Genomic DNA, 24,707 nt, shown 5'->3' with positions numbered 1-24,707 from the left:
AAATACAGTTTATATAATTCATACCTTACTGAAACTACATGTCAAAGGAAAGTACATATATTTATTTGATGACATACATACATTGTTGTATTTTTAATCTAATTTTAACCTGCTGCTAAATCTATTTTACACTAGAACACAGAAAGCACATCAATAATACCTGATAAAAGTAATTTCACAAATGAAAGTGATTTCTATGTCTCCTTTATTTGGCTGTGAGACAGTAATGTTTAATGTCCGGTTTAAAGTCTCAGACCCTGACGTGCATGTTAGAAATAAAGTGCAGCACTGAGAGTGCACTTGATTTATTTTATCATCACAAGATTAGTGATTTCCTGCAGCATTTAAATTTCATCTTACTTGCAGTAATTTTTCATTTTAGTCTCATCCTCATCATCTGACCTTGTCTCTAGTAGAGTAGAGTACTACAGTAGTGGCACTCACAGGAATAATTGTGCAAAGAAAAAGAGTCATGTTAACTTTTTTTTTTTTTTGCTCAGCGTGCACAGAGCCTGAAGCAGGGAATCCAGCTTAATAGAGAAAGTTCATAACCACGATCCTGATACCCGGTATCTTCTACTGAAGTTATGTTTAGTCAAGCCAGCGAACACTAAGGCTGTGTTGAACTTCGCTCTGAAATTAAATGCACATCATACATTGCATATATGTAAGTTACTTTTTGTGATAATACATAACGTTTTTATTATATGAATTCTAATAACCACTCTCTCTGTGGTTTTAATAATAATGATGGATTGCATTTATATAGCGCTTTTCGGGGCCCTCAAAGTGCTGCACAATTCCACTATTCATTCACACACTGGTGGAGGCAGCTACAGTTGTAGCCACAGCTGCCCTGGGGCAGACTGACAGAAGCGAGGCTGCCATATCACACCATCGGCCCCTCTGGCCATCACCAGTAGGTGGTAGGTGAAGTGTCTTGCCCAAGGACACAACGACGAGACTGTCTGAGCCGCGGCTCGAACCGGAAACCTTCCGGTTACAAGACGAACTGCCAACTCTTTGAGCCACGATCACCCTGGTTTTAATTAAAATCAGAATCAGAAAACTTTATTTATCCCCAAGGGGCAATTAACAAACAACCGAGCAGCATAACGTTGAAGATAAGGACAATAAGAACAGGCAATAGGAGTGAAATAATAAATACACAGAATATACAGTATATACAGTTTTAAAATAACACAGTTTTAAAAATTAAAGTGACTGAAATGTGAATAAATAACTGTAAGTGACTAAATCTAAATGTAGCCAGGTGGAAGTTCGATATTATGGGACATGCCACTGGATGGCGCTGTTTCTTTTGGGGTATCCCTGAGAGCGCAAGGGATCATGGGGATCTACAGAGACATTCACGGGAGTGCTAGCTTGCATTGGTGTTATGTGGGTGTGCAATGCCTTTTTTCGCTGCCTGATATGTTTTAAATGCAAAGTGTGCAACAGTTAAGGCACCAGGAGTGGCTGCAACCAACTTCCCCGTTCATCTCAGAGGGATCTATATTCCGTTTTCTGCGGAATTAATGCACTGTATGTATTTGAGTTCACACTTGTATTATACTATCTCTGTGGGTAAGAGGGAAATGTACCTTGTTAACTGTTTAATCTTGGCTCTGTATCTTAGCAGGAGAAGCCACTACAGTTATTTTTGCACTGCTAAGTTTGTTTTATTTATGTATGGGTTTATATCAGACACAAAATGACGCTAGACGTCCTTGAGTTCCAGATGCTGATAAAGTTGGGGAAATAACCTGCAGTAGCAGTGGGTTACCACTGCACAAAGCTGTTACTGGATGAGAACTGTCTGTAACAATTTTATTTCTTTATTTTTACAAGCTTTTTTATTTTCTTCTGAGCGCTTACTTTATCATTCAGATTAAAAGAACCCCAAAGATAATCTGTGTTCTGGGCTGGTTAATTTAGCCAGGCTACATAAATTTAATCAGAAGAGCACACAAACAAATGAATATTACAGATGAAGGCTGGATTCCAGTGGTTGGACTAATGGACTACTTCTGTAAGGAGTGGATGACGTCTGGGTCTGGTTTAAAGTCTGAACACACACACACACACTGTAGAGACTACAGCCCTCACCGTCTCTCCCCGATCCTTTGATACTGGCAGAAGAAGTGCGACGAGACAATTGACTAGGTTCAACTTTTATTGCAGACAAATTAAACAAATGTGCATTTGGAGATCAATCAGTTGCACACAAACTCTGGTATGCCCTTACATAACACCAGTTGATCTGAACCCCCCTGACTCAGCAGTTACACTTTGCACCCTCACCTCCTGTCACCTGACTCTTTACCTTAGTAAAGGGTCTCTCTCTCTCTCTCTCTATGTGTGTGTCTGCGCGTGTTAGACCTACTGACCTATAATCTATTTAAATGACTAACAAGTATGATGCTTGCTAACAGTTCTGCAGCTAAATCTCTAAAGTCACAATAATATATTCCCACAACACAAACTCTGCATTTCATGTTTTCCTGTTTTCTGGAATACTAATGAACTCTAAACAATATCAAACTGTCATCAGTGAACCTCAGCATTTCCTCCAGAATTTCCACATTAAAACTCTTGGAACATTCTTTCATTAATGAGCTTTTAATGTGAAAGAAACCCACCAGGAAGCGTTTGGCAATTTATGTCTGAAGAGCCTCAGTAGGGTTGTGACTCTGCAGCTTTAAATATTCCAATGAATATTACCTTCTTCATAAATTTGATTCGTTTATCGCATCTTTATTTGAAAAGTAGCTTTTCTATCAGCTACAGTCTGCTCTGTCGTGAGAAAACTGCAGCTGTTTCACCCTCTGCATAATAATAGCAAAGATACCACAACTTATAAATGTAGTGTTAGTGCGTGATGATGACATGGAAATGACTAGTTTCATGTGACATTATAAAAAGGTTCCATAGAAACTATTGTCACTGTGTTTTTTTATCTCATTCGTCATTAACGCCAGAAGAAGAAAAAACAAAAACCACAACACATGATTAGAACCGTAGTGTCAAATCTCTCTGTAGCATCACACAGTCCATTTGAAACAAGTTGAAGCTGTTCTATTTACACCTTTTATGGAAACATTGACCATCCAGTGATTAATTCTTGGGGTTTAATGAAAAACTGATGACAATTCAATACATTTAAAGTGATTTTCAGACTTACAAATGCTAGAAGTGTTTTAATGATACAGGGTAATAATCTCAAATGTAGGTTTTCACACCAAAATCTTTCTCTTCTGAATGTCTATGATATAATGTGTTTATGTTGGAGGAATCTCCCATATCATATATCTGTAAAAACCCTGATTGCTTTTTTTTTTTTTACTGGGACATTCATGAACAGCTGCAGCTGTGTTAGAACATGTGAGCAAAAGGACATGAATCATAACACAGAGCATCTGCAGCTGAATCAGTCTCTGCACGATAAACACACACACAGGACATCAGTGCAGGTGGTACAGTCAGACTTTTCTCAGTTCATGGGCAGTTATTTTGTGCCTTGGTTTTTCCACACGCTTCTTGCGACCCTGTTGACTATTTTGAATGAAACGCTTGATTGTTCGATGATCACGCTTCAGAAGCTTTGCAATTTTGAGACTGCTGCATCCCTCTGCAAGATATCTCACTATTTTTGACTTTTCTGAGCCTGCCAAGTCCTTCTTTTGACCCATTTTGCCAAAGGAACGGACGTTGCCTAATAATTATGCACACCTGATATAGGGTGTTGATGTCATTAGACCACACCCCTTCTCATTACAGAGATGCACATCACCTAATATGCTTAATTGGTAGTAGGCTTTGGAGCCTATACAGCTTGGAGTAAGACAACATGCATGAAGAGGATGATGTGGACAAAATACTCATTTGCCTAATAATTCTGCACTCCCTGTAAAGGCTATATTTAAACAGACTGAGCACAGAGCTGTGCTGAAACCACAGGTTGAACGTACCAGCTGGTCAACATGTCAGGATGTCACTGCAAAAAGAACAAAAAATGTACTGTTAGATTTCTTGTTTGTCTTTTTTGTTTCTTTCTTTATATATTTTAAATTTTTATTATAGTTGTACAAAATTTAGTTTTTCTTTATGTGCATTAACAGCCCTGCAGTAAAACGTGAGAAGCTGAAGTGTTTTTTATCTGAAACAGGAACTCGGACGACCACAGAGCTGTTAGTTTCTGTTAACCACAGAGTGAAAAACATGCTTGAGGATGTTGAGCAATGAACGGCTCTCACAGTTAACGGTCATCTTCAAACACAGAACAACTATAGTATTCTTTTATTTATAGGCTTATATTGATAAAATATATCACACCAGGACACCCAGCTGTCCTAGTGTCCTAGTGATAAGGATTATTTAGACCTAGGCTCATACCGGTAGTCGCCCTGTGTTCCAAAACCCCAGGCAGTAGGACAGCATGCTCTCCAATGAGGAGCAGTTAAAGGCAAGCTGCAGCTTCTGGTCCAGGTTATTCTTCCTCGAGAAAGAGGTGATGATAGTGCCATCTGCAAATATTACAGTCCATGGAGACTCCTGTCTGACCTCACTTAAACACTGCAAACACTAAACACAAGACTTAAACCCACCTGTTGTGCCTGCTGCACAATAGGGCTGGATTGGTAATGTGCAACCAATTCAGTTGGTAAATGGACTGAATCTTATGTAGTGCTTTTCTACTCTCCCGAACATGCACATTCACTTTCTTCTATGCCGTTTAAAACCCTTGCGTAACTATTTTTAAATCCCGGTAGCACTGCAACCACGTGAGCTAGCGCAATAATTTTTTTTGCATATGAAACCGGAGGAATTGTACTTACATCTTATGCCATCAGCTTGTCCTCGGTCACAGTTTCCTTCCACATATAGCTTTGCAAAAACTGCATCGTGTATCTCAAAAATAAAACTATGAAAACACTCAAAATAAATTTCCTGTGGTGGGAAACTAGTTTGTGCAACTTTTTTGTATTTACAGTTTTGAGGGATAAGCCTCTTAAATTTCTCTAACTAGAAATATATGTTAAAAAAGCAAAAACGATTTTAAATTTTTTTGTAGTTTATTGCACTTTGTTGCAATTTATGTAATTACTATGCACTTAATGCAGACATATTATTAAAATTTGGGCTATAATGGTTGTATTGATGTATAGCAACTTGAAATGCTCCCAAAAATGGCTCCAGAGCAGGTAAAAATATAATATAAGCTCTGGCAGACTTGGTTCTATGGTAGGTCTTAAAGGGTTAAATGCTCACTAACTAACAACATTCACACTCAGATGGATGCACCTTAGACCAACTTGAGGTTAGTATCTTGCTCAAGGATACTTGGTATGCAGACTGGAGAGCCAAGGATCAAACCATCCGATCAGTAGATGACCTGATCTACCACCTGAGCTACAGCCACCTCAATTCAATTCAGTTCCACTGTATTAATATAGTGTCAAATCACAACAACAGCTGCCTCCAGGCACTTTATTTTGTAAGGTAAAGGCCCTACAATAACACAAAATAGCTGGACTGTGGTGATCTGAGGATGATAGTACTTTCTAACATGAAACAAATATAATAGCAATGCTATACCTATGAACAGGAAAAACATTTATCAGCATGGCCTCCTGCTTCCACCAGAGATGAATGCATAAGAGGCGAGAAAGACACATGAGGAGAGAGGAGTCAGAATGAGATGTCAGTGAAATTTGAGTTCTAACTTCATATTTATACAGTATCAGAGCCTTAAACAGGCTGACTTCTGCTAAATGGGTCAAACTGGGCAGAAAGTACACAAACACATAACATCCTTATAGAATATGATGTAACAGAGATAGATATAGATCAACTTACCTCAGAATATATAAAGCATATAAACAATTACAGCAACAAACACAGCAGTGCTACTGATCCAAAATACTCAAAGCTTCATAGAACTGAAACAAACATTTATTTTTAGCTCCGTTCTGCTGCAGATACATACTTTAGGTTTCTGAACATTAAACTTGTTGCTGCCCTTCATAGTGTGTAACTTGAAGGCCCTGAGTATATTCAGTACTTACTTTTGACAGTTCACTCTTCTTCTGCCGTATTTTGCGGCAGAATTCTCCACACCCACCGCCGCGCTATGAATTGTGGGATATATGGGACCGCGAAGCGTGCACCAGACCACGCTTGATATTTGGGGAAATCGACGGCGCATTTGGAGTATACTTTGAATTGGGACAGCCGTCGTCGCGTGGCGGTGATGTAACCGCACTTAAAATGCGTACTTCAAGCGTGCAGACCCTGAATTAGGACACAGCCTATGGGATATTTTAAGATGGAAGTGCTTCGGTGAAAAGAAAATTCTGTCTTGCACAACGCGCATAATACTTTATGTCAGTCGACTGTTCCGTCCTGTTATTTTTTTAATACCCAAATTTTTATTTCCACTTCTAACCGCATATTTACATTTTTTCTCCTGTGACATTAAATGTCAAAGGTCAGATGAAACCATTATGTGTTGGGCAAACTGAAGCTTCTCTTCTGCCACCTACTGTCTGTTATACACAGAACTTAAACTCATTGGCCACTATATTAGGTAAACGTAAGTACTTTGTTTGACTCTTGTTTTTCTTCAGGACTGCCCTAAATCTTCGTGGCACAGACTCAAAGAGGTGCTCGAAACATTACTCAGGATCTGGTTCATATTGACGTGATAGTGACACAAGTTACAGTCAGCATCCATAAAGAGTCCTTAATTCTCTTGGTGTTACATATGTCTAAGGGCAAAAATGTGACACACATTAAGAGGAAACTGGAAGCTGAACTAGAGCTCACAGTGCCAGCTGATTATTGGATACGTTCTTTTGTTTTCTAACAGAAATCTCACCAAATTTCAAACCTAGATCTGCTGTAATTCAACTAATTCAACTGAACTGGTCTGTGTTAAATGTATTTATCCCTGGAGTTCTCTGGAATTCTGGTGAATCTTTAAAACACTAATAAATAATGGAAATGTCTTTTAATATTTAAAGGAAAACCAAATATGGAACTATAATGGAATTTAATGCAGAGAGGATCTCAGTCATAAGCACAAGGATACAGAATTACTTTAACATCGGGATGCTTTGGTCTTATGTTTGGGGAAGTCATGTGTCTGTTCTTTTCAGGATTGCTGAGATGATTTTCAGGAAACATCTCAGGAGAAAAATGCCTGAAAGTCAGACCCTGAAAGACACATCAAACACACAAAATTTGTTCCAAAATACAGCGACGTCCCACTTTTTCACAATATAGCCCATGCCATTTGAGCAATACTAGCGGTCATTTTTGGTACTGCAATGAAAAATGTAACTATCCTCCAGCACTGACTGTTAACAACAGTGGTCTCCAACCTTTTTTGCACCACAGACTGGTTTATGTCCCACAATATTTGCGGCCTTTAAGGTGTCGCAGATAAATACAACAAAATTAATACCAGTGCCGGTAACAAAAAAAAGATTTATTCATAACACACGGGAAAAGACCCAGAGAAACCAAGTTAATGATAAAAAACGATTTTAAAAAATAATGATAAAAACCCTGAAAACCATTTTGAAAAATTTCACACTCGAGCCTCAACTCTCGCGGCCAGGTACCAAACGACTCTGATCAGTGGGGGTTGGGGATCGTGCTGGTTTACAGAACATCAAATGCACACAGAGGTTTTTCTTTAATATTTCACCAGATCTTAGAAATGAAATTCTTTAAAGTTTCAAATCTGTAGGTGAGTCAAAGGAAATGTCCATATTTTTAAAGCCAAGTGTTTGCTTCCTGCTTTGTTTTTAACCATTGTGCCCACTAGAGGGCACTTTATTATAAACAGACGCTGCTCTGAGACATTTGTTGAAAGATTACGACACCGTTGTGTTTCCAGTTTGTGTATGAGATCACATGATACATAAATGCACTCTTATTGGTTATTTTTAAAAGTTTGCATCTTTTATAATAACTTAGAGACTCTGCTCCTGCTCCATGTGTAAAACACTGTACTAAGTGATGATAATATGTATCTGTTCACACAGAAACAGAATGAGTGCAGATTGTATAAACTTGATCACAGATAAATATCACATTCATGAGCACAAACTACTTCCTTTGAAAACAGCTGGACCACACATATCAATAAAACAGTAACTAAGATGAATGTGTGCAGCGTCTTAAGCTGAAAAATCTCCAGAGACATATTTCTTTTAAAGAGCATCTAAAATAAAGTCTCACAGATTTCATTTCCTTGAATCAAAACTTTAACCACTGACACATGCACAACCTTTATTTGAAGCTTTGGTGTGAAGTTTCCAGCCACTGAATAGTGTTCATGTTGCTTTTAGTCTGCGGCTGTGGTCGTATTTATTTTTTTCTTTGTTATCTGCTCTGAAGAGAAACATGCATGGGTTTGCCACAACAACTTGTGCTTTCCATCAGAGATTTTCATGAAACCCACAGAACCACACGAGACGAACAACAAGTCAGACCAAAGTTTATTGATCGTGCAGAGAAACCAGATCTGTGCAGGAAACAGAAGCACACTTAGAAATAAAATACAAATAAGCATTCAAGTAAATCAAAGGAGCTTGCAAAGAAAGTAAATACGTTCAAGTAAATACACTGAATTACAGTCTTACTTTTCTGATATCATGATGTTCTGCAAATTTGTCTGCTTGTTTAAGATCATCAAACATATGTTAACATTAGACAAAGACAAATCGAGAAAACACATAATGCACTCTTTAATTGATGATTTAATTTATTAAAAGAAAAAACTGTCCAAACTACCTGGTCCTGTTTGAAAAAGTAATTGTCCCTTTGTGAAATTGTGAAATAATTGTCATTATTCACATTTTTTGGATAACTGAGTTCAGTTTCACTAAACACACTCAGGCCTGATTACTGGCAGACCTTTTGAATCAAAAAATCACTTATATTATATTATATTATATTATATTATATTATATTATATTATATTATATTATATTATATTATATAAATCACTTAAATAGAACCTGTCTGATAAAGTGAGGTAGACTGGATCTCAAAAAGCAACACATCCTGCCACGATCTAAAGAAACACCTGAGAAATAAAGTCACTGACACATATCAGTCTGGAAAAGGTTACAAAGCTATGTCTAAGACTTTGGGACCGATGCTGCTCAGACTCTGCAGTTGTGGTTTTATTTGTGCTTGTTTGTTGTTATCTCCTCTGAAGAGAGGTCTGTATTGGTTAGCCACAATAATTCACATTTTCCATCAAACAAGTAGAAGAAGTGAGACCAAAGTTTATTCATCCTGCAGAAAAAACAGGTCACTGCTGAGGTTGTAAGAGCATATTTAGTGAGAAGAACAATGAGAATGTATACAAATCTGTTTTACAATAAATGTCCTCAGCGTTGAGGACCAGCAGCTGGATTTGAGTGTTTTGGTCTGGTGGATTACTTCAGTGAGGAGTAGACAACATTTGGCTCTGGTAGAAACTCTGAAAATAAAAACACACACAGTTTAAACAGTATGAGACCAGTGAAAGGGAAAATAATAATAATAATAAAAAATAAAATAATCCAGAAGTCATTTTTGGGATAGAATTTTCCTCCAGTTCAACAATTCTTCCCTGTTTTCCTGTTGTTCTTATACATTTTGAAAGCACCAATTTATTTGAACAAAAAAAGCATCAGCTGCTCCTCAACACCTGAATCATATCAAAGTTACGTGAATGAAACTCAGCGCTTTCTTCATTAGTTTCATATTAAAGGCCTTTCAGTCAAACCTTTTAATGTGAAAGAAGCCCACCAGGAAGTGTTATGTAGTTCATATAAAGGAAGACAGTCTCAGCACATTGTAGACTCATTTTACTTCAACATGAGGGAGAGTGATATATGTCAGAGTAGTTAAAATTTGTTCTGGCTCACACCAAGTGAATAAATGATGTGAAAGGGAACACTGGTATGCACTCAGTACACCTTCAATTATCATAATCCCAATATTGCAGCTAAAATATATTAAAAAAAAATTAATTTAAAAAATGAGTTAAATATAAGGAACATTATATAATATTTAACATTTTTCCAATGTAGTACTACAGCCATTAGATTTATTTTGCAGGTTTTGTTTTCAGATTGTGATTTATGTTTGTCTTGAGAGAAGTGGGATTGAAAGAGAAGTCCTGCCATCCAGCCATTGGCCCGGAAGGCCACCTTGGCAAGCATGCCTTCAGTGGGAGCAAGGAACAACATCCAGAGCACTGAGAAGCAGTTAGAGCTAGGGTACTCTCCTCCCCAGGTCCATCCAAACTCTACTGGGTAATACTCATACTGTAGGATCAGAGACTCAGACTTTTTAAACAGAGAGTCAGTTCCAGACTTTCCTGTACTCGGGGTCATACAATTACGGGCGATCATGGCAATTAGAGCTAAGATCGTGGTTAAAGAGTTGGGAGTTCGCCTTGTAATCGGAAGGCTGCCGGTTTGAGCCCCGGCTTGGACAGTCTCGGTCATTGTGTCCTTGGGCAAGACACTTCACCCGTTGCCTACTGGTGGTGGTCAGAGGGCCCGGTGGCGCCAGTGTCCGGCAGCCTCGCCTCTGTCAGTGCGCCCCAGGGTGGCTGTGGCTACAATGTAGCTTGCCATCACCAGTGTGTGAATGTGTGCGTGAATGGGTGGATGACTGGATATGTAAAGCGCTTTGGGGTCCTTAGGGACTAGTAAAGCGCTATATAAATACAGGCCATTTACCATACAATACACAATCTCCATCAGCTCTTTCCAGACTCCTTCAGTTCCTAGAAAGTAGAAAGACTGAGGCACATGCGAGAGATACAAATAGTCTCAAACCTAGTCTTTTTTTTTAGCTTCATAAAATGGCCATTGTGGCTGTTTTACCAGGTGTTTAACACATCCAAGTTTAACATCCAAGCATCAATGAAAAAGTTACTTTACAAATATTTGCCAAGTTAGATGTTAGTTTGTTATTAAGGAAGTTTTCATCCAAAGATGATTTATCTTGTTCCTATTCAGGGGTAAAAACAAAAACATTTTGCTCTGTTTGTACTGGCACTTGTTACATGTTGGAGTCAGTAAAGTCTTCTCCTGAACAACTGATGTCGGCAGCTCATGTTTTAAAAAAGGAGCAGTTCCTTATCAGATAACAAACTAATTTTCTTTCTCAGTGAACAAAGAGCATCAGTTACCTCTGGGTCTGTTTGGTCTGATGGTGATTTCTCCATAACTGATATCATCAGTTCTCACTTCTGAGTAGACTGCAGTTGGATCACACTCTGCAGAGTAAAACACATACAGAAGACGTCACTGCACATACAGCAGGTTATAAAAAGTACTCTTAGTGCACAGGATGTGCGTTAAAAGAAGAGTTATCATTTCCCAGGTAGCTCTATTAAAGCCTTTCACAGAAACTGTCAGCGGCTTTCAGAAGCTCTGTGGTCATCTTTCCTGTTTCAGACAAACAGCCACATTATTTTTGGTCATTTGTATTTAACACCAGAGGAAGATAAAATACACATTTTACCACAAAATATAAACCAGACTCACACTTTGTCACACTATATGCACACTATCATCAACACTATGATCAGAATTCTGCGTTCACATGTCAGTTTCATGGAAACAAAAGAAGGAAATAACCCTTTGTGGTTTCACACAAGTTTAAAACACACAAACCTACTAATTTAGGTAAAGAACAGTTGCTGAAAACACATTTATCAACACGTTAAGTTCTGGTCTAAATAAGCAGAATGTAAAATATGATGATGTTTGTCCATCATTTAAACAGTTTTAATGTCCATTTAAAATCCGACTTAACATGAGAGCTACAGATAACTCATTTTGTCTCTGTTGCTTCATAAACATCTTCTAACTCCTTGCAAACATCGCTGAGCAGCTCTGCAGGTTTCTGGAGCTTAATTTCAGCTTTAAGTTACCTGTTTCTGTTAGTCATTGTGGAAACAGGTTTAATACTCAGAGAATGTAGAATGTTACCTTAACCTTATCCGTTGCTTAGTTTTGGTATTTGGCCTTCAACTACCTAAACACATACGCTAGCTTAGCTCCAGTTCCTACCTTGGCAGTACGTGTGAATGTGACCTTGTCTCACTGTGTTAGCCTTGCTATGGGCTCCCACAATCAAACTGTTGAGGAGCTTGAAAGATGCATCTCATAAGTCTGCATGGGGTATCTATGTAACAAGAGAGTTGTTTCTAACCTTTTCATACCACCGTAGAAAAAAACCCTTCCAGCTCATTTAGTATTCCAGTAAAAAATACCGCCTGCATTTATAGTGGTGGGATCTCATTTGTTTTCCCTTTAAGCACTTTGTGATTTTCTCTCCTGCATTAGAACTTAGAACGTTTTAGTTTCTTGCGCAATGAAATTGGGTATTAAGATTTATTTCTTCCTTGAACCCTCACTGGAGTTACACACTTGAGGCACTCCAACTATGTTACAACATGCAAGCAAACTGCTAACAGAATCCACCACAGATAATCAAACAGCATCCTAGTATTTACAACAAATATTGCCCCTGTGAAATGCAATCAAACCTCTATCAGGTCTTTCTTATTTGCTCTGAAGACCTGTTGCACTGTTTTTGTAGTTCTGAACCATGATGGAAACAAAGTAGAGTAGTTGTACCTCTTCTCTTTGATTTTTTTCTCTTTTCTCTGATGATAATTTGACCATAACTGACGTCCTCTGTTCGCACTGCTGAATAGACTGCAGCTGGATCACTCTCTGCACAGTAAAACAAATATAGCAGACATTACTGCAGTGGTGCAGTCATATATGTACTTGCTATTACATTAAAAATAACACAAAAAGTTTTATGTTTCTTTTTTCTGGTACTAATGTGTGAAAAATAACTGATACTGAAGGCTATACAGTATTTAAGCTAACTGACCACAGCTGTTTTCATGAAAACTTGCTGAAACCACAGGATGTAAATATGTTGTGCAACCTAGAACATAACATACTGTGGCGAGCTCAGACAAGGAGGAGACGGAGGTATCGTTTGGTCTTGCTTCCCGTGAGCTAGCCAGGGAGCACAGCCGTTTATTAACACAGGCAGACCAGCACACCACCACAACAACAACAAAAGGCGCTCTCCCACCCGGAAACACACAGTCGCAGAGAGAGCATCACCTGTAACCATGGCAACAGAACAACAAAACATAACTGTCAAAACAAAACCCCGAACAGCCCTGACCCGCTACAATACACTGGCCTACAGCATTCTGTGCTTCTGTTGTTCTTTTATTGTCATTGTCTGAGATTTTGTGGTGCAAAAAGCTATTTTAATAAAATAATCACTGAAACAATTGTCTAGAGGCAATCTTAGCTCCAGTGGGGGTGGAAATGCAGCTGAGGTTTCTGGCACCACCTCACTTACTTCCAAGTTACACAAAGAAGGTTCAGGTTACTTTATTTGTACCTGTAGCTACATCTGTGCTGCTTTTGTGAGTCATCTATCGTCACATGCACACTCTTAATACAGCCATAACAGACAATGATTGCACATAGTACACACAAAAAAGGAACTAAAACTCACTATGCAATGGGTTTCTGTCAAGGAAAATTGAATCAGCCAGACGATCTAACTGGTATACAGGGATGCTAGGTTGAGCTGTGGTTCTTAGATGACTTAACAATTTGATTGAGTGAGATTCTGTTCTTTATGGTTTTGTCAACATTGAAATGAGAAAGGTTTCTCAGACATGAGTCGCTGGTGACCCTTCTGCACACAGCTTCACAGTTTGCTGCAGTTTGCATACCGACCGAACAGATTGACCGAGGATGCTATTTCCACTGCACTTCACCTCTCCCTCTCCCACCTGGACAAGAAAGACAGCTATGTCAGAATGCTGCTCATAGACTTTAGCTCAGCATTCTGACACCATTATCCCCTAAAAATGTTTGATAAACTCAGCAAGTTGGGACTGAGCACCTCTCTCTTCAACTGGATATTAGATTTCCTGTCAGAGAGGCCTCAGTCCTTCCGAATTGGCAACAACATCTCCAGCACCATCAGGCTGAGCACAAGAACTCCACAGAGCTGTGTTCTCAGCCCTCTGTTGTTCACTATCCTGACACACGACTGCACCACCCTACACACTAGAGCAGGGCGATATGACCAAAAAATATTTATCACAATATGCATTTGAAAATTTGCGATAACGATATAACTGACGATATAATTGTCACTACACAAAATAATTTACAACTCCTCAACTTTATTAGTGCTGTTACGGTTCGGCGTTGGCAGTGTATTGTTTTAGGCGTTTTGTTTTGGCGTGACTGTTATGTGTTTCCTGTTTTACTTTGAAAGTCTGTGTTATCTTAGTGTGTTCAGTTTACGTTTCCTTGTCTCGTCAGGTCTAATTTGCCCCAGCTGTGTATCCCTCCTGTGGTCCATTCCCTAATTGCTCCTTGTATGTATTTAAGCCCTGTGTTTCTGTATGTCATGGTCGCGATCTTCCCCCCCCCCGTTGTAAATGGTTTGGCGCCTTGTGTTGTGATGTAAATAAATGTCGTATTTTGCTTTAAAGAAAATAGTTGTCGATACTTTTGTTTTGGGAATATTTTTGTGGAAGCCCGTATTAGTTTTTTCTCGTGTGTTTTTGCCTTATTTTTATTTTTCCTGCGTTGCACGCCGGTTGCCTAGGCCGGGGTGTAACAGTGCAAAAAACACATCAATGTATTTTCACTTAAACAAGCAGCTTTTTTAAAGCAGCTGTTAAGATCATTGGAACATCTCTCTCTCTCTGCTACAGGACATCTTCCAAAACCGCTGCATCAGTAAGACCTCCTGTATTGTGCTTGACCTGTCACACCCCTCACATGGACTCTTCTCTCTCCATCCATCCAGCAGACACTACCGCAGCATCGGGGCCTGATCCTCCAGACTGCGCAATAGCTTTTTCCCACAAGCCATCAGACTCCTGAACCCATTGCCAGCAACCCCCCCCCCCCCCTCCCCCCAACACACACACAATCTGTTAACCGATTCTTTTTCACTTTACAAACCCCTGCGTCTGTAAGACATGCTACTCTATGGAGATTTTTTTTTACTTCAGGTTTACAAGCTGCTACACTGGTCACCACAGATAATCAAACCACTCCAAACTGTAAATTGTAAATTCGAAGTGTAACTTCTCTTGATCCCCTAAGACTTAAGCGTATATTTACTTTTTCTCCTTTTTATATCTATCTATTAGCTGTGTATTAGCTCTCTGTATGCTGCACTGGATATAGCAGAGACAATAAAGTTTACTTTGACTTTGCTTTAAATTAAGCTTTGAATCATTAACTGTTCCAAGATATTTATAACACTGAAAACATTCCACAGTGTGACATTTGATAAAAGTGACTTTGTGTGTATGAGTACTTTTTGTAAAATCAATGATATGCTTTCAGTATGATCAGCTGTAGGCAGGACCTATCACACTATTGGACAAAATTAGCAAAAACTCGGCCATGGATGGGTTCATTTTCCTGGAGCAGATAGACAATAACAGAATTATCTACATATTTTCAATTTTTCCTATTTTCAAAATTACTCTAACAAATATTTGTGTACAGGATAAATAGTAAGAACGAGAGCATGCACCCCTGTGGGTGGCCACTCGAGGAGCAGACCTGGTTTGACAGGACCCCACTTACATAGTCAAATCAGATCTTTGGGTCACGTTAGTTTTAAAGTCAAGAAACAAATCAACAAAGATTTTTATTCATGTTGAACTGTTCTGAAAGCCTTCAGATTAAAATAGCAGGCTAAATTATGTTAGGGCCAATCTCTCCCAGCTGTGTCTCCCTCCTGTTTTCCATTCCTTGATTATGTCCCTGTGTTTATTAGCCCTGTGTTTGCCCTTTCTCAGTGCTGCGTCATACCCTCAGATCCTGCCTGTGTGTTGTTTGGTTCCAGCAATAAAGCTGAGGTTTTGAGTTACTATTCTGTGTTCGAGTCCTGCGTTTGGATCCTCATCTCCGCCTGCCCGCACACAGAGCCCTGGCACATGTAACCTGATGAAAATAATAGTTTTGGCCTCCATAGCTAATTACACCATTCATATCAACTTTGGGGTGGCTGTAGCTCAGGTGGCAGAGCAGGTCAGCCACTAATCAGAAGGTTGGTGGTTCAATCCCAGGCTGCCTCCTGGCTGCATGCCAAATATCCTTGGGCAAGATACTAACCCCATGTTTGCCTACTGGTGGTGGTCAGAGGGCCCGGTGGTGCCAGTGTCCGGCAGCCTCGCCTCTGTCAGTGCGCCCCAGGGTGGCTGTGGCTACAATGTAGCTGCCATCACCTGTGTGTGTGAATGGGTGAATGTAGTGTGAAGCGCTTTGGGGTCCTTAGGGACTAGAAAAGGGCTATACAAATGCAGGCCATTTACAGGGGGTAATATTCATTTCTTTAATAAAAGTTTTGTTCACTGACAGATGGATGGTTGCACAGTTGGCTGGAGTGGCGAGCTAACAGCTACTATCCCAGATAGACTACGGATGCAACTTAATATCCAAGCATTGAAGCTGAGAAGTTTGCACTCCAAACTTCTTGTTCAACCATGCCTAATTGTGGCTACAAAAAAAACAGATGGCAATAACCAACATCTGATTGTATGCCGATCTTTTATATACAGTCTAAGGTGTCATTGCACCTAAGAGTTAAACTGACACCAATGTAGAGAGTAATGTCTTTAAGAAATTAGGTTTGTAAATGTTGGTGTGGAACTGAAGAACGCCTTCTTAAGAAATACTAAATGTTATGAAAAACTTTAAAAACTCGGCAATAAATATATACTTCACATATGGACACACCACATAAAACACTACCTCTGCTCCATCTGATTGGCTTTTGTTGGTGATGTAATATTTTGAGGTCACTGTAAGTGATGTCATCTTTGCTAACTTTTCCAACATCATCTGAAATGAGCCAAAATGAAAATCAATGTAATTTATTTTACAGTAGTCTTAATGGACACTTAAGAAAACTATTGAACATGTTTGTAAATTGCATTTTAAAATAATTTACATAACTATTTAAAGAAATAATTCTTAGTCTCGCCTTTAGGTTTCCTGTGAACAGATTGTCTCACCAATAGAATCACTAACACCAGTAGGATCACAACACAGACTGATCCAACAGGAAATAACACACGGCGAAGTAATGACAAATCAGCAGGAGTGGTTGTAGGTGGAGGTGTGGTGGTGTGTTTGTCTAAAATAAAGCAAACACACTCATTAAGTTGTCGTCACATTGTGAATGTTGAAAGCTGCAGAAACACAGACAGGTGAGTGTGTCACCTGTGACAGTGATCCAGCTGGATGGAGACTCTCCATGACCGCTGATGTCACACTTGTAGAGGCCTTCATCAGACCTGGAAACATGCTGGATGGTCATGTGACCTGTAGGCTGCTTCCTGATGAGGGAGCCATCTTTATAGAAAGCAGCTGGGAGGTTGGAGGGAGTGGTGTTTGTTTTACAGAGCAGAGTGACGTCATCTCCCTCCATCACAGGGAGGACAGGACTCTGCAGGATCACTGATCCACCTCAACACAGAGACAAACTACAGCATTTCATCCATTTACACACAGCTTCATCAACACTAACTCCACACACTCAGCTTACCAGCGACTGTCAGGTTAACCATGTTACTGATGGGACCCTCTCTGGACTCACACCAGTAAACTCCACTGTCCAATGGGAGGATGAAGCTGATGTTACAGGAAGAACCAGCACCTTCTCCCCACCCATCTCTTCCACACTGAGTCCTCTGTTGTTTGCTTGTGTTTCTCCTCAGAGTCCATCCAGCAGAGCTGTCGTCCTCCTCACAGCTCAGAGACACAAAGTCTCCTTCAAAGAACTGAGAGCTGCTGGGACTCACAGTCAGACGAGCTGTGAGGGTTAAAATGGAAAAACTCATGATTATTTTACTATTGTCAAAAACAGTTAACTCATATATTTCTTGCAATAGTGTACAGCACAAAACCTCAAAATTGATAAATTGTTAAGCTTTTGAAATGCTTTCATTTATTCAGTTTGCCTTTGCTGTTTCAGCTGCTTTGACACACGTATTTCTTAACTTTGGGGTAAAAAAAAGTACATCTTATAAAATTAAGTTTTCTGTGTGAATGAAATTTTTAGAAGCATAGAATGGAAATTAAGTTTACTGACCTTGGCTTGTTGTGCAGCAAAGAAATGAGGACAAAACTGAAGATAAATTAGATCTGGGTTAGTTTAAAGTGATTATATGATTTAAAAAAAATTGCCACCAAAAAACTTACAAACCCAGTTGTACATACAGAAAGACTTGTCTTGATGTTGGACGCAAATTGAGTTTCTGAAGGATGCTCCTAAATTACAAACTAAACTCCAATAAAAAGGAAGGATGTCTCTCATCTGTTAGCATGTAGATTTGCATTGAAAAGTGGAGCCTTGTTTTCACTGTAAAAATGATTATTAGCACTAGTAGCTCTTGCTGTACATGTGAATGTTGTATTATGAGAGAATGAAAACATATAATAAATAAAAATTACTCTCCATGCTACACTGTTGCTGATTAACTCTGATTAACTATGGATTAACAATAATCATTGGAGTTCAAAACATCAGGTATAAACCATATTGGTTTTCCATAATTTAATAAATCCAAAGTTAGACATAAATTTTCATCACTGTAGTGTATTAACTATGACAGCTGCTCTGTCTTCTATTTTTTTTTAGCCTTTTGCTTGCTTTAGTACATGTAATGCAACAAACACTAAATTACACAAAAGTGAATACATGTCTACATTGAGGTTATGTTGATATGATATATATATGACACTGATTGAACCTCTCTTTCTTGTTTCCTGGTTAAGCTATATAAAGTTTCTATGTAGACCTGCAGTTGGTCCTCGTGGTGTTTTGAACTTGAATTCAGCCTGATTTGTTTTTCATGTCTTCTCCTCCATCATCAGTTATCAGGAGAGCAGACAGTCAAAGTACAAGAATTCAAACAAACACAGAGATTCTACTTACAGAGCAGACACAGCACAGATGTTTCCTTCATCGTCCTTCTCACTCATTTCAGCTTTTTTTCATTTCTGTCACTGACACCAAGTAAAGCCCGCCCTCTTCCTCTGAGTCTGTGTGTCTCAGTGGTTTTATCATTTCAAGGTAAAAGTGTTATGTAAAATATACTGACTAGCCTTCTTTTTTGTTTTTTAGACAGCTGGTTTTGGTGCTTGTTTTAGCGTTAGTTAAACCAAGGTGGTGATATCAAATTTAAATTCTTCTGACTTTTAGTTGTTTTTAATATCACCTTTTAGCAATAAATACATAAATAAATTTAAACAACAATATTTTATCATTAAGTAGATATATTTACCATTTTACAACTTTGTAGTACAGTCATAATAGAAGCATTAACATATTAATCTAATATCACTCCTCCAGTTGGTTTGATAAGACCGTGGCAAGATGTGAAAACTGCTGTTCACAAACGCTGTCCATTTAATCTGACTGATCTGGAGCTGTTTTGCAAAGAAGAATGGGCAAGAATTTTTATTTATTTATTTATTTTTTATTTTATTTGTAAAAAAAATTTTGAATCATGTATGATTTCCGTTCCACTTCTCACGTATACTCCACTTTGTGTTGGTCTTTCACGTGGAATTCCAATAAAATTGATTCATGTTTGTGGTTGTAATGTGACAAAATGTGGTAAAGTTCAAGGGGCCGAATACTTTTGCAAGCCACTGTATTGGGTGTGGGGGAGATTACCCTCTTTTGACCAAGGATGTTGTTAAAAACAGTTGTGATCAGAAGGTCACGCGCGCGCGCACACACACACACACACACACACACACACACACACACACACACACACACACACACACAGTGCCTTGTCTTTTGTAACCATGGGGGTTTTACGGTGGGCGGTGCTTGTGTTGTGTTGTGTATTGTAACCAGAGATGGGCAGTAACGCGTTACTTGTAACAGCTTGGAAGTTTAGGGGTTACTTGTAACGCGTTACTGTAATCTGATTACTTTTTTCAAGTGAAAGCATTTTCAAATTGCCCATATATGACTCAATTTTTTATAATTTCAGAATACTTTAAATAAGGAAATTCATGTTTCCACAGGATAGTTTCACTCTAGATCAACAGTATGCAATCTCGCGGTGATACCATATCAATTTCAAGTCATTCTGATATTGTCTTTCAAAGTAATGGCCCATTGAAACTGCCCATATATGGCTTACTCATTTAACAAATGCTCTTACATGGGCCATTACTTTGAAAGGCAAAATCAGAATGACGAGTGAAACTATCCCATGGAAACATGAATTTCCCTATTTAAAGTATTCTGAAATCATTGAAAGTTAAGTCATATATGGGCAATTTCAAAATGCTTTTATTTCGAAAGGCAAAATCAGACTGACTTGAAATTGACATGGTCTCACTGAGAGGTTGGATACTGTTGATCTAAAGTAAAATTATCCTGTGGAAACAGCATTTTTCCTAAAAGTTAAGTCATATAGGGACAATTTGAAAAGGCTTTTATTTTGAACGGCAAAATCAGACTGACTTGACGGTGACATGGTATTACTATGGGGTTGGATACTGTTAATCTAGAGTGAAATTGTCCAGTGCAAACAGCAATTTTCATTTTTAGAGCATTTTGAAATCGTTAAGAGTAAGTCATAAATGGGCAATTTCAACTGGCCATTCATATGAAAAGCAAAATTAGAATGAGTTGATATTGACATGGTATCACTGTGGGGTTGGATACTGTTGATATAAAGCACAACTAATCTTTGGAAATATAAGTTTTGCTTTTAAGAGCATTCTGAATCATTCAAAGAATAGTTCAAAAACAAAAATTCACAGGGCTTTTACTTTGAAATCCCAAATAAAGTGGCCTTGATATTGACAGGGCGCTACTAGGGTACAAGGTTGTGTCATGTGGATCTAACATTAGAGTGTATAAACAACACTAAATTATACTTTATTATGTTCTTAACATATCTGTTAATTCACTCGAAGTTGGATTTTATTTTGAAATCAGGTTTCCACATCTCTTCCCGTAATACTTTGAATACAGGGGGAACAGAAAACAAACTGGAGGCTGTCTTGACACGAGTCACCTGCTGGCCTCCACTATTTGCTAATGTTACTGAATCTGTGGAAGCTCCACCATAGCCACCACCAAACAATTGAGTTATTTTTACACATCTGCCAGCATCTGGCCAATCCACTACCTTTCATTGTTTACACCATTACGAAAAAACAACAACAGCAAAAACCTACGTCGGCCCATAAAAGCGAAAAATCACCATCAACCCACCGGTATGCCCGATGGCCAGTCCAGCTATGCGCATTCCTCTGGGCCATATCCTTCGGGATTAAAAAGAAAATGACGTCATTCGTGTAGATTACTGATTGGCAGAGCTAACTTGAAATTTTGAGTTACTTTTTTTAAATTTCGAGTTACGTTAGAGGAAAAAGCCATGCCTCTAGTGAAGGCGGGATATTGCATAGCATTTGTATTAATAACACAAGGATTGGCTGTGACTTGTGCTTAAACCACTTAATTTCAGTCTTATTATTCTTATGCAAATACAACCTCAGGAAATGATGTAAATGATCATGATGGAAAACATCTAAAAACTGTTTGATTGTGTTGTGGGGTCAGAAATATTATATTTTATTAACCCATTTTTCCACATATGTTTCTACTTCCCATGTGTATTTAAGCCCTGTGTTTTTCTCCATCTGTTGTTGCATTGTACCACATTGCTGTGTGTTTCTCTGAGCTCTTTGTTACTAGTTTTTGGTTATGTTTTCTTCTATTGAGTTTTGAACAGCCATTAAAGCTGTCTTCTTCAGTTAAACCTTTTTTTTTTTTTTCGAAACCTACATTTGGGTCCTCATCCTGCCTGCCACAGCAACATGACCATTTTTGCTGAATTTGTTACATTTTTACATTTATTAAATCTTATCCAAGAAAACTTTAGAGGATAAGGACAAGCTTTATTTGTTGGTTGCAGTTGCCTGCAACTGAGATGACAGACCTAGTCGACCATACATACAATATACAAACTTTACATTGGGGAGACAGGTCAGGCTAAGCAGCAAAAAAGAATAGATAATGAAATATGTAACATATAGGGTTACATATATGTTACAGGAGATTGATTGAAATTGATTGAAAAATTGATTTCTGCTTATAATGACTCCCAACAAGGGAGTCATTATGAGGAGAAAACAAAAAACTCCATAGCACATAAACAAGCACAGATATCATCACACTATAACACCATGAAACACAGACAAGAAACATAGGGTGGGAGTACGCCAATGTGCACAGCGTGTCATGGATGCTGCGACCTTACCGCGCATCTGGCTGAGCCGCTGTCTGCATCGGGTGGGAGGTAAGCATGGGAGGAGGCGTTGGATCTGGGGAAGCGAGGGTGGTGGTGAGGGCGTATCAGTATCAGTGTGCATGTGTGCGTGCGTGTCAGGATGTGTGTCCTGAGTTCAGCCTGAGAAAATGTCCTTTCGCCTAATATCAACAGTCCATAGCGTACACAGGTGGCCTTGAGGAATGTCAGTTCAGAGGAGTCAGTTCGTTCTCATATCTTTTGGAAGAATGTTGTTGTTCTCCTCAGTGTCAACCTTCAAGCAGCTGGCAACCTCAGGGTTGGGGCTATAGCCGCATTTAGGGTGGACAGAATGCATCAATTTTTCAGTGACCATCACTGGTCACCAGGTGTCTACTCTCTCTTTTAAAAGCCATGAGCTCCTCCAAGATTTTTCCCATATTTCGTTCAGTAAGAACAGTCTGAGCACTCACGGCTCTTCCCACACTTTCGACCATAGCGGCATGCCTCGTGGGGTTTTGAACAGCAGTCACTGCTTTCTTCAATTTCTGATATGCCAGGGCCAAGCCAGCTCACACAACGCCTTACTTCTGCCATCCAGCAGGGAACGTCCCTCCAGGGCACTCAGTTTCTCCCGATCCTAGGGTTCTTGTCGAGAATAGATTGTCAAACGCATTAAGGGACCAGTTGATCAAATCCATAGTTCTTCATTAGGTTTTAGAGAACAAGAGCGAGAATAAGAGGTTCTCGCAGGGTTAGAGTAAGATGAGACCAGACAAGGACATAGGAGCAACACGCAGGGAAAATAAGGGAGGGAGAGAGCGAAAGATGTGTCCGCCTCCTCCGAGAGCCAAGAAATAATAGAATGGAAGAAATTTAGGAATAAATGCTTAAGTCAGTTTTACTAATTATTAATTTTCCTGACATTTTAATTAAATGTCAGCAAAACAGGTGGTGTAACAGTCATAAAAAGCTATCATCACCCATGAATCAGTGTGTTTCTTTCTTAAAACACGGGATTGAATACAGTGATGAGAATAACTTTGCTTTGTAATCTAACTAGTTACTACTTCTATAGTTACAACGTAGACGCATTACTAGTTTCTACACAAAGATGGTTGAAGCTTCAATTTCAGTTTACCCGGTGTTGTGGCGGGTGCTGCTGATTGGCTGAGGAAGAATTATGTAGTCATAGTAAACCAGTCACATGACCCACTTAAGATGACATAGCAACAAGATGCTATGTCAACCCAAGACAACCCTGAGTGTTCATTTTTGTATAAAAAGTGTGAACTTCAAACTACAGGGTGGGCCATTTATATGGATACACCATAATATGGGCGATCGTGGCTCAAAGAGTTGGCAGTTCGTCTTGTAATCAGAAGGTTGCCGATTCGAGCCCTGGCAGTCTCGGTCGATGTGGGCAAGAGCACTTCACCTACCACCTACTGGTGATGGCCAGAGGGGCTGATGGCGTGATATGGCAGCCTCGCTTCTGTCAGTCTGCCCCAGGGCAGCTGTGGCTACAACTGTAGCTTGCCTCCACCAGTGTGTGAATGTGAGAGTGAATGAATAGAGGAATTGTACAGCGCTTTGATTGCTATATAAAATGCAATGCAATCCATTATTTTTTTTATAATAAAATGGGAATGGTTGGTGATATTAAAGTCCTGTTTGTGTATGTGAGGGGGCAAACTCCTCAAGATGGGTGGTGACCATGGTGGCCATTTAGAAGTCGGCCATCTTGGATACAATTTGTTTTTTCAATAGGAAGAGGGCCATGTGACACATCAAACTTATTGGTAATGTCACAAGAAAAACAATGGTGTGCTTGGTTTCAACGTAACTTTTAGAGCTGCGCATGAAGTGTGATTTTATCGTGGTAGAAGCAAAACAGCAAAAGTAAAAGGGAAGCCATGACGATGTTTATGTGAAGCATAGTTTGGATCTTCTTTTCCTGCTGGTTCAGTCAATATTGTTTGGAGAGAGATAAAACTAACAGCTTTAGAATCAGTCCAAAGCGGGCATAAACACAAAGCGTGGACCCGCCGAAACATCAGAATCCGTGAGCTGTCAGCTTTCAGCCCCGACCGTGTCCGTGCAGTCGGGTGAGAAAGCCACATCTCACTGCTTCTGATCCGTCGGCGGGTCCGCGCTTTGTGTTTACGTCTTTGTGCAGAATCAGTGTACCAGCTCTCATTTACTGTTTTAGCTGTTTGTCAAATCTTTCACCTGAGATTCTGGCATTTCGGGCAAAATAAATTCATATTAAAAAATCGATTAAGGATTTTAATGAATCGACTTCACGTTATCC

General features: G+C 39.2%; 2 protein-coding genes across 3 annotated transcripts in view; one reads left to right on the top strand and one right to left on the bottom strand.

Moving 5' to 3' along the window:
• Positions 1-24,707, top strand: part of LOC146713268 (programmed cell death 1 ligand 1-like) — an 82,002-nt gene that overhangs the window by 38,332 nt on the left and 18,963 nt on the right. The window lies entirely within an intron of this gene.
• On the bottom strand, positions 8,510-19,146 carry LOC146713269 (uncharacterized). Its single transcript, XM_085446718.1, has 8 exons — positions 19,048-19,146; positions 18,202-18,237; positions 17,656-17,922; positions 17,092-17,244; positions 16,860-16,949; positions 12,666-12,764; positions 11,210-11,296; positions 8,510-9,502 (listed from the first exon to the last, which is right to left on the bottom strand). The coding sequence occupies exons 1-8, from the start codon at positions 19,076-19,078 to the stop codon at positions 9,459-9,461; spliced, it is 807 nt and encodes a 268-aa protein (XP_085302844.1). The 5' UTR covers positions 19,079-19,146; the 3' UTR covers positions 8,510-9,458.

This window comes from Copadichromis virginalis, linkage group LG3 (genome assembly GCF_057382275.1).
Source record: "Copadichromis virginalis isolate Kocher_CV1m ecotype Utaka linkage group LG3, C_Virginalis_male_GT1.1, whole genome shotgun sequence".
In the NCBI taxonomy this organism is placed as follows: Eukaryota; Metazoa; Chordata; class Actinopteri; order Cichliformes; family Cichlidae; genus Copadichromis; species Copadichromis virginalis.
Note: the sequence above shows the minus strand (reverse complement) of the source record. Positions and strands in the feature narration are given on the sequence as shown.

Coding starts and splice junctions, on each gene's coding strand:
- LOC146713269 (XM_085446718.1), bottom strand. CDS start 19,078: ATGAAGGAAACATCTGTGCTGTGTCTGCTCT. Junction 17,923..18,201: donor TTGCTGCACAACAAGCCAAG/GTCAGTAAACTT, acceptor TAACCCTCACAG/CTCGTCTGACTGTGAGTCCC. Junction 11,297..12,665: donor AAAAAAATCAAAGAGAAGAG/GTACAACTACTC, acceptor TTTACTCTGCAG/AGTGTGATCCAACTGCAGTC.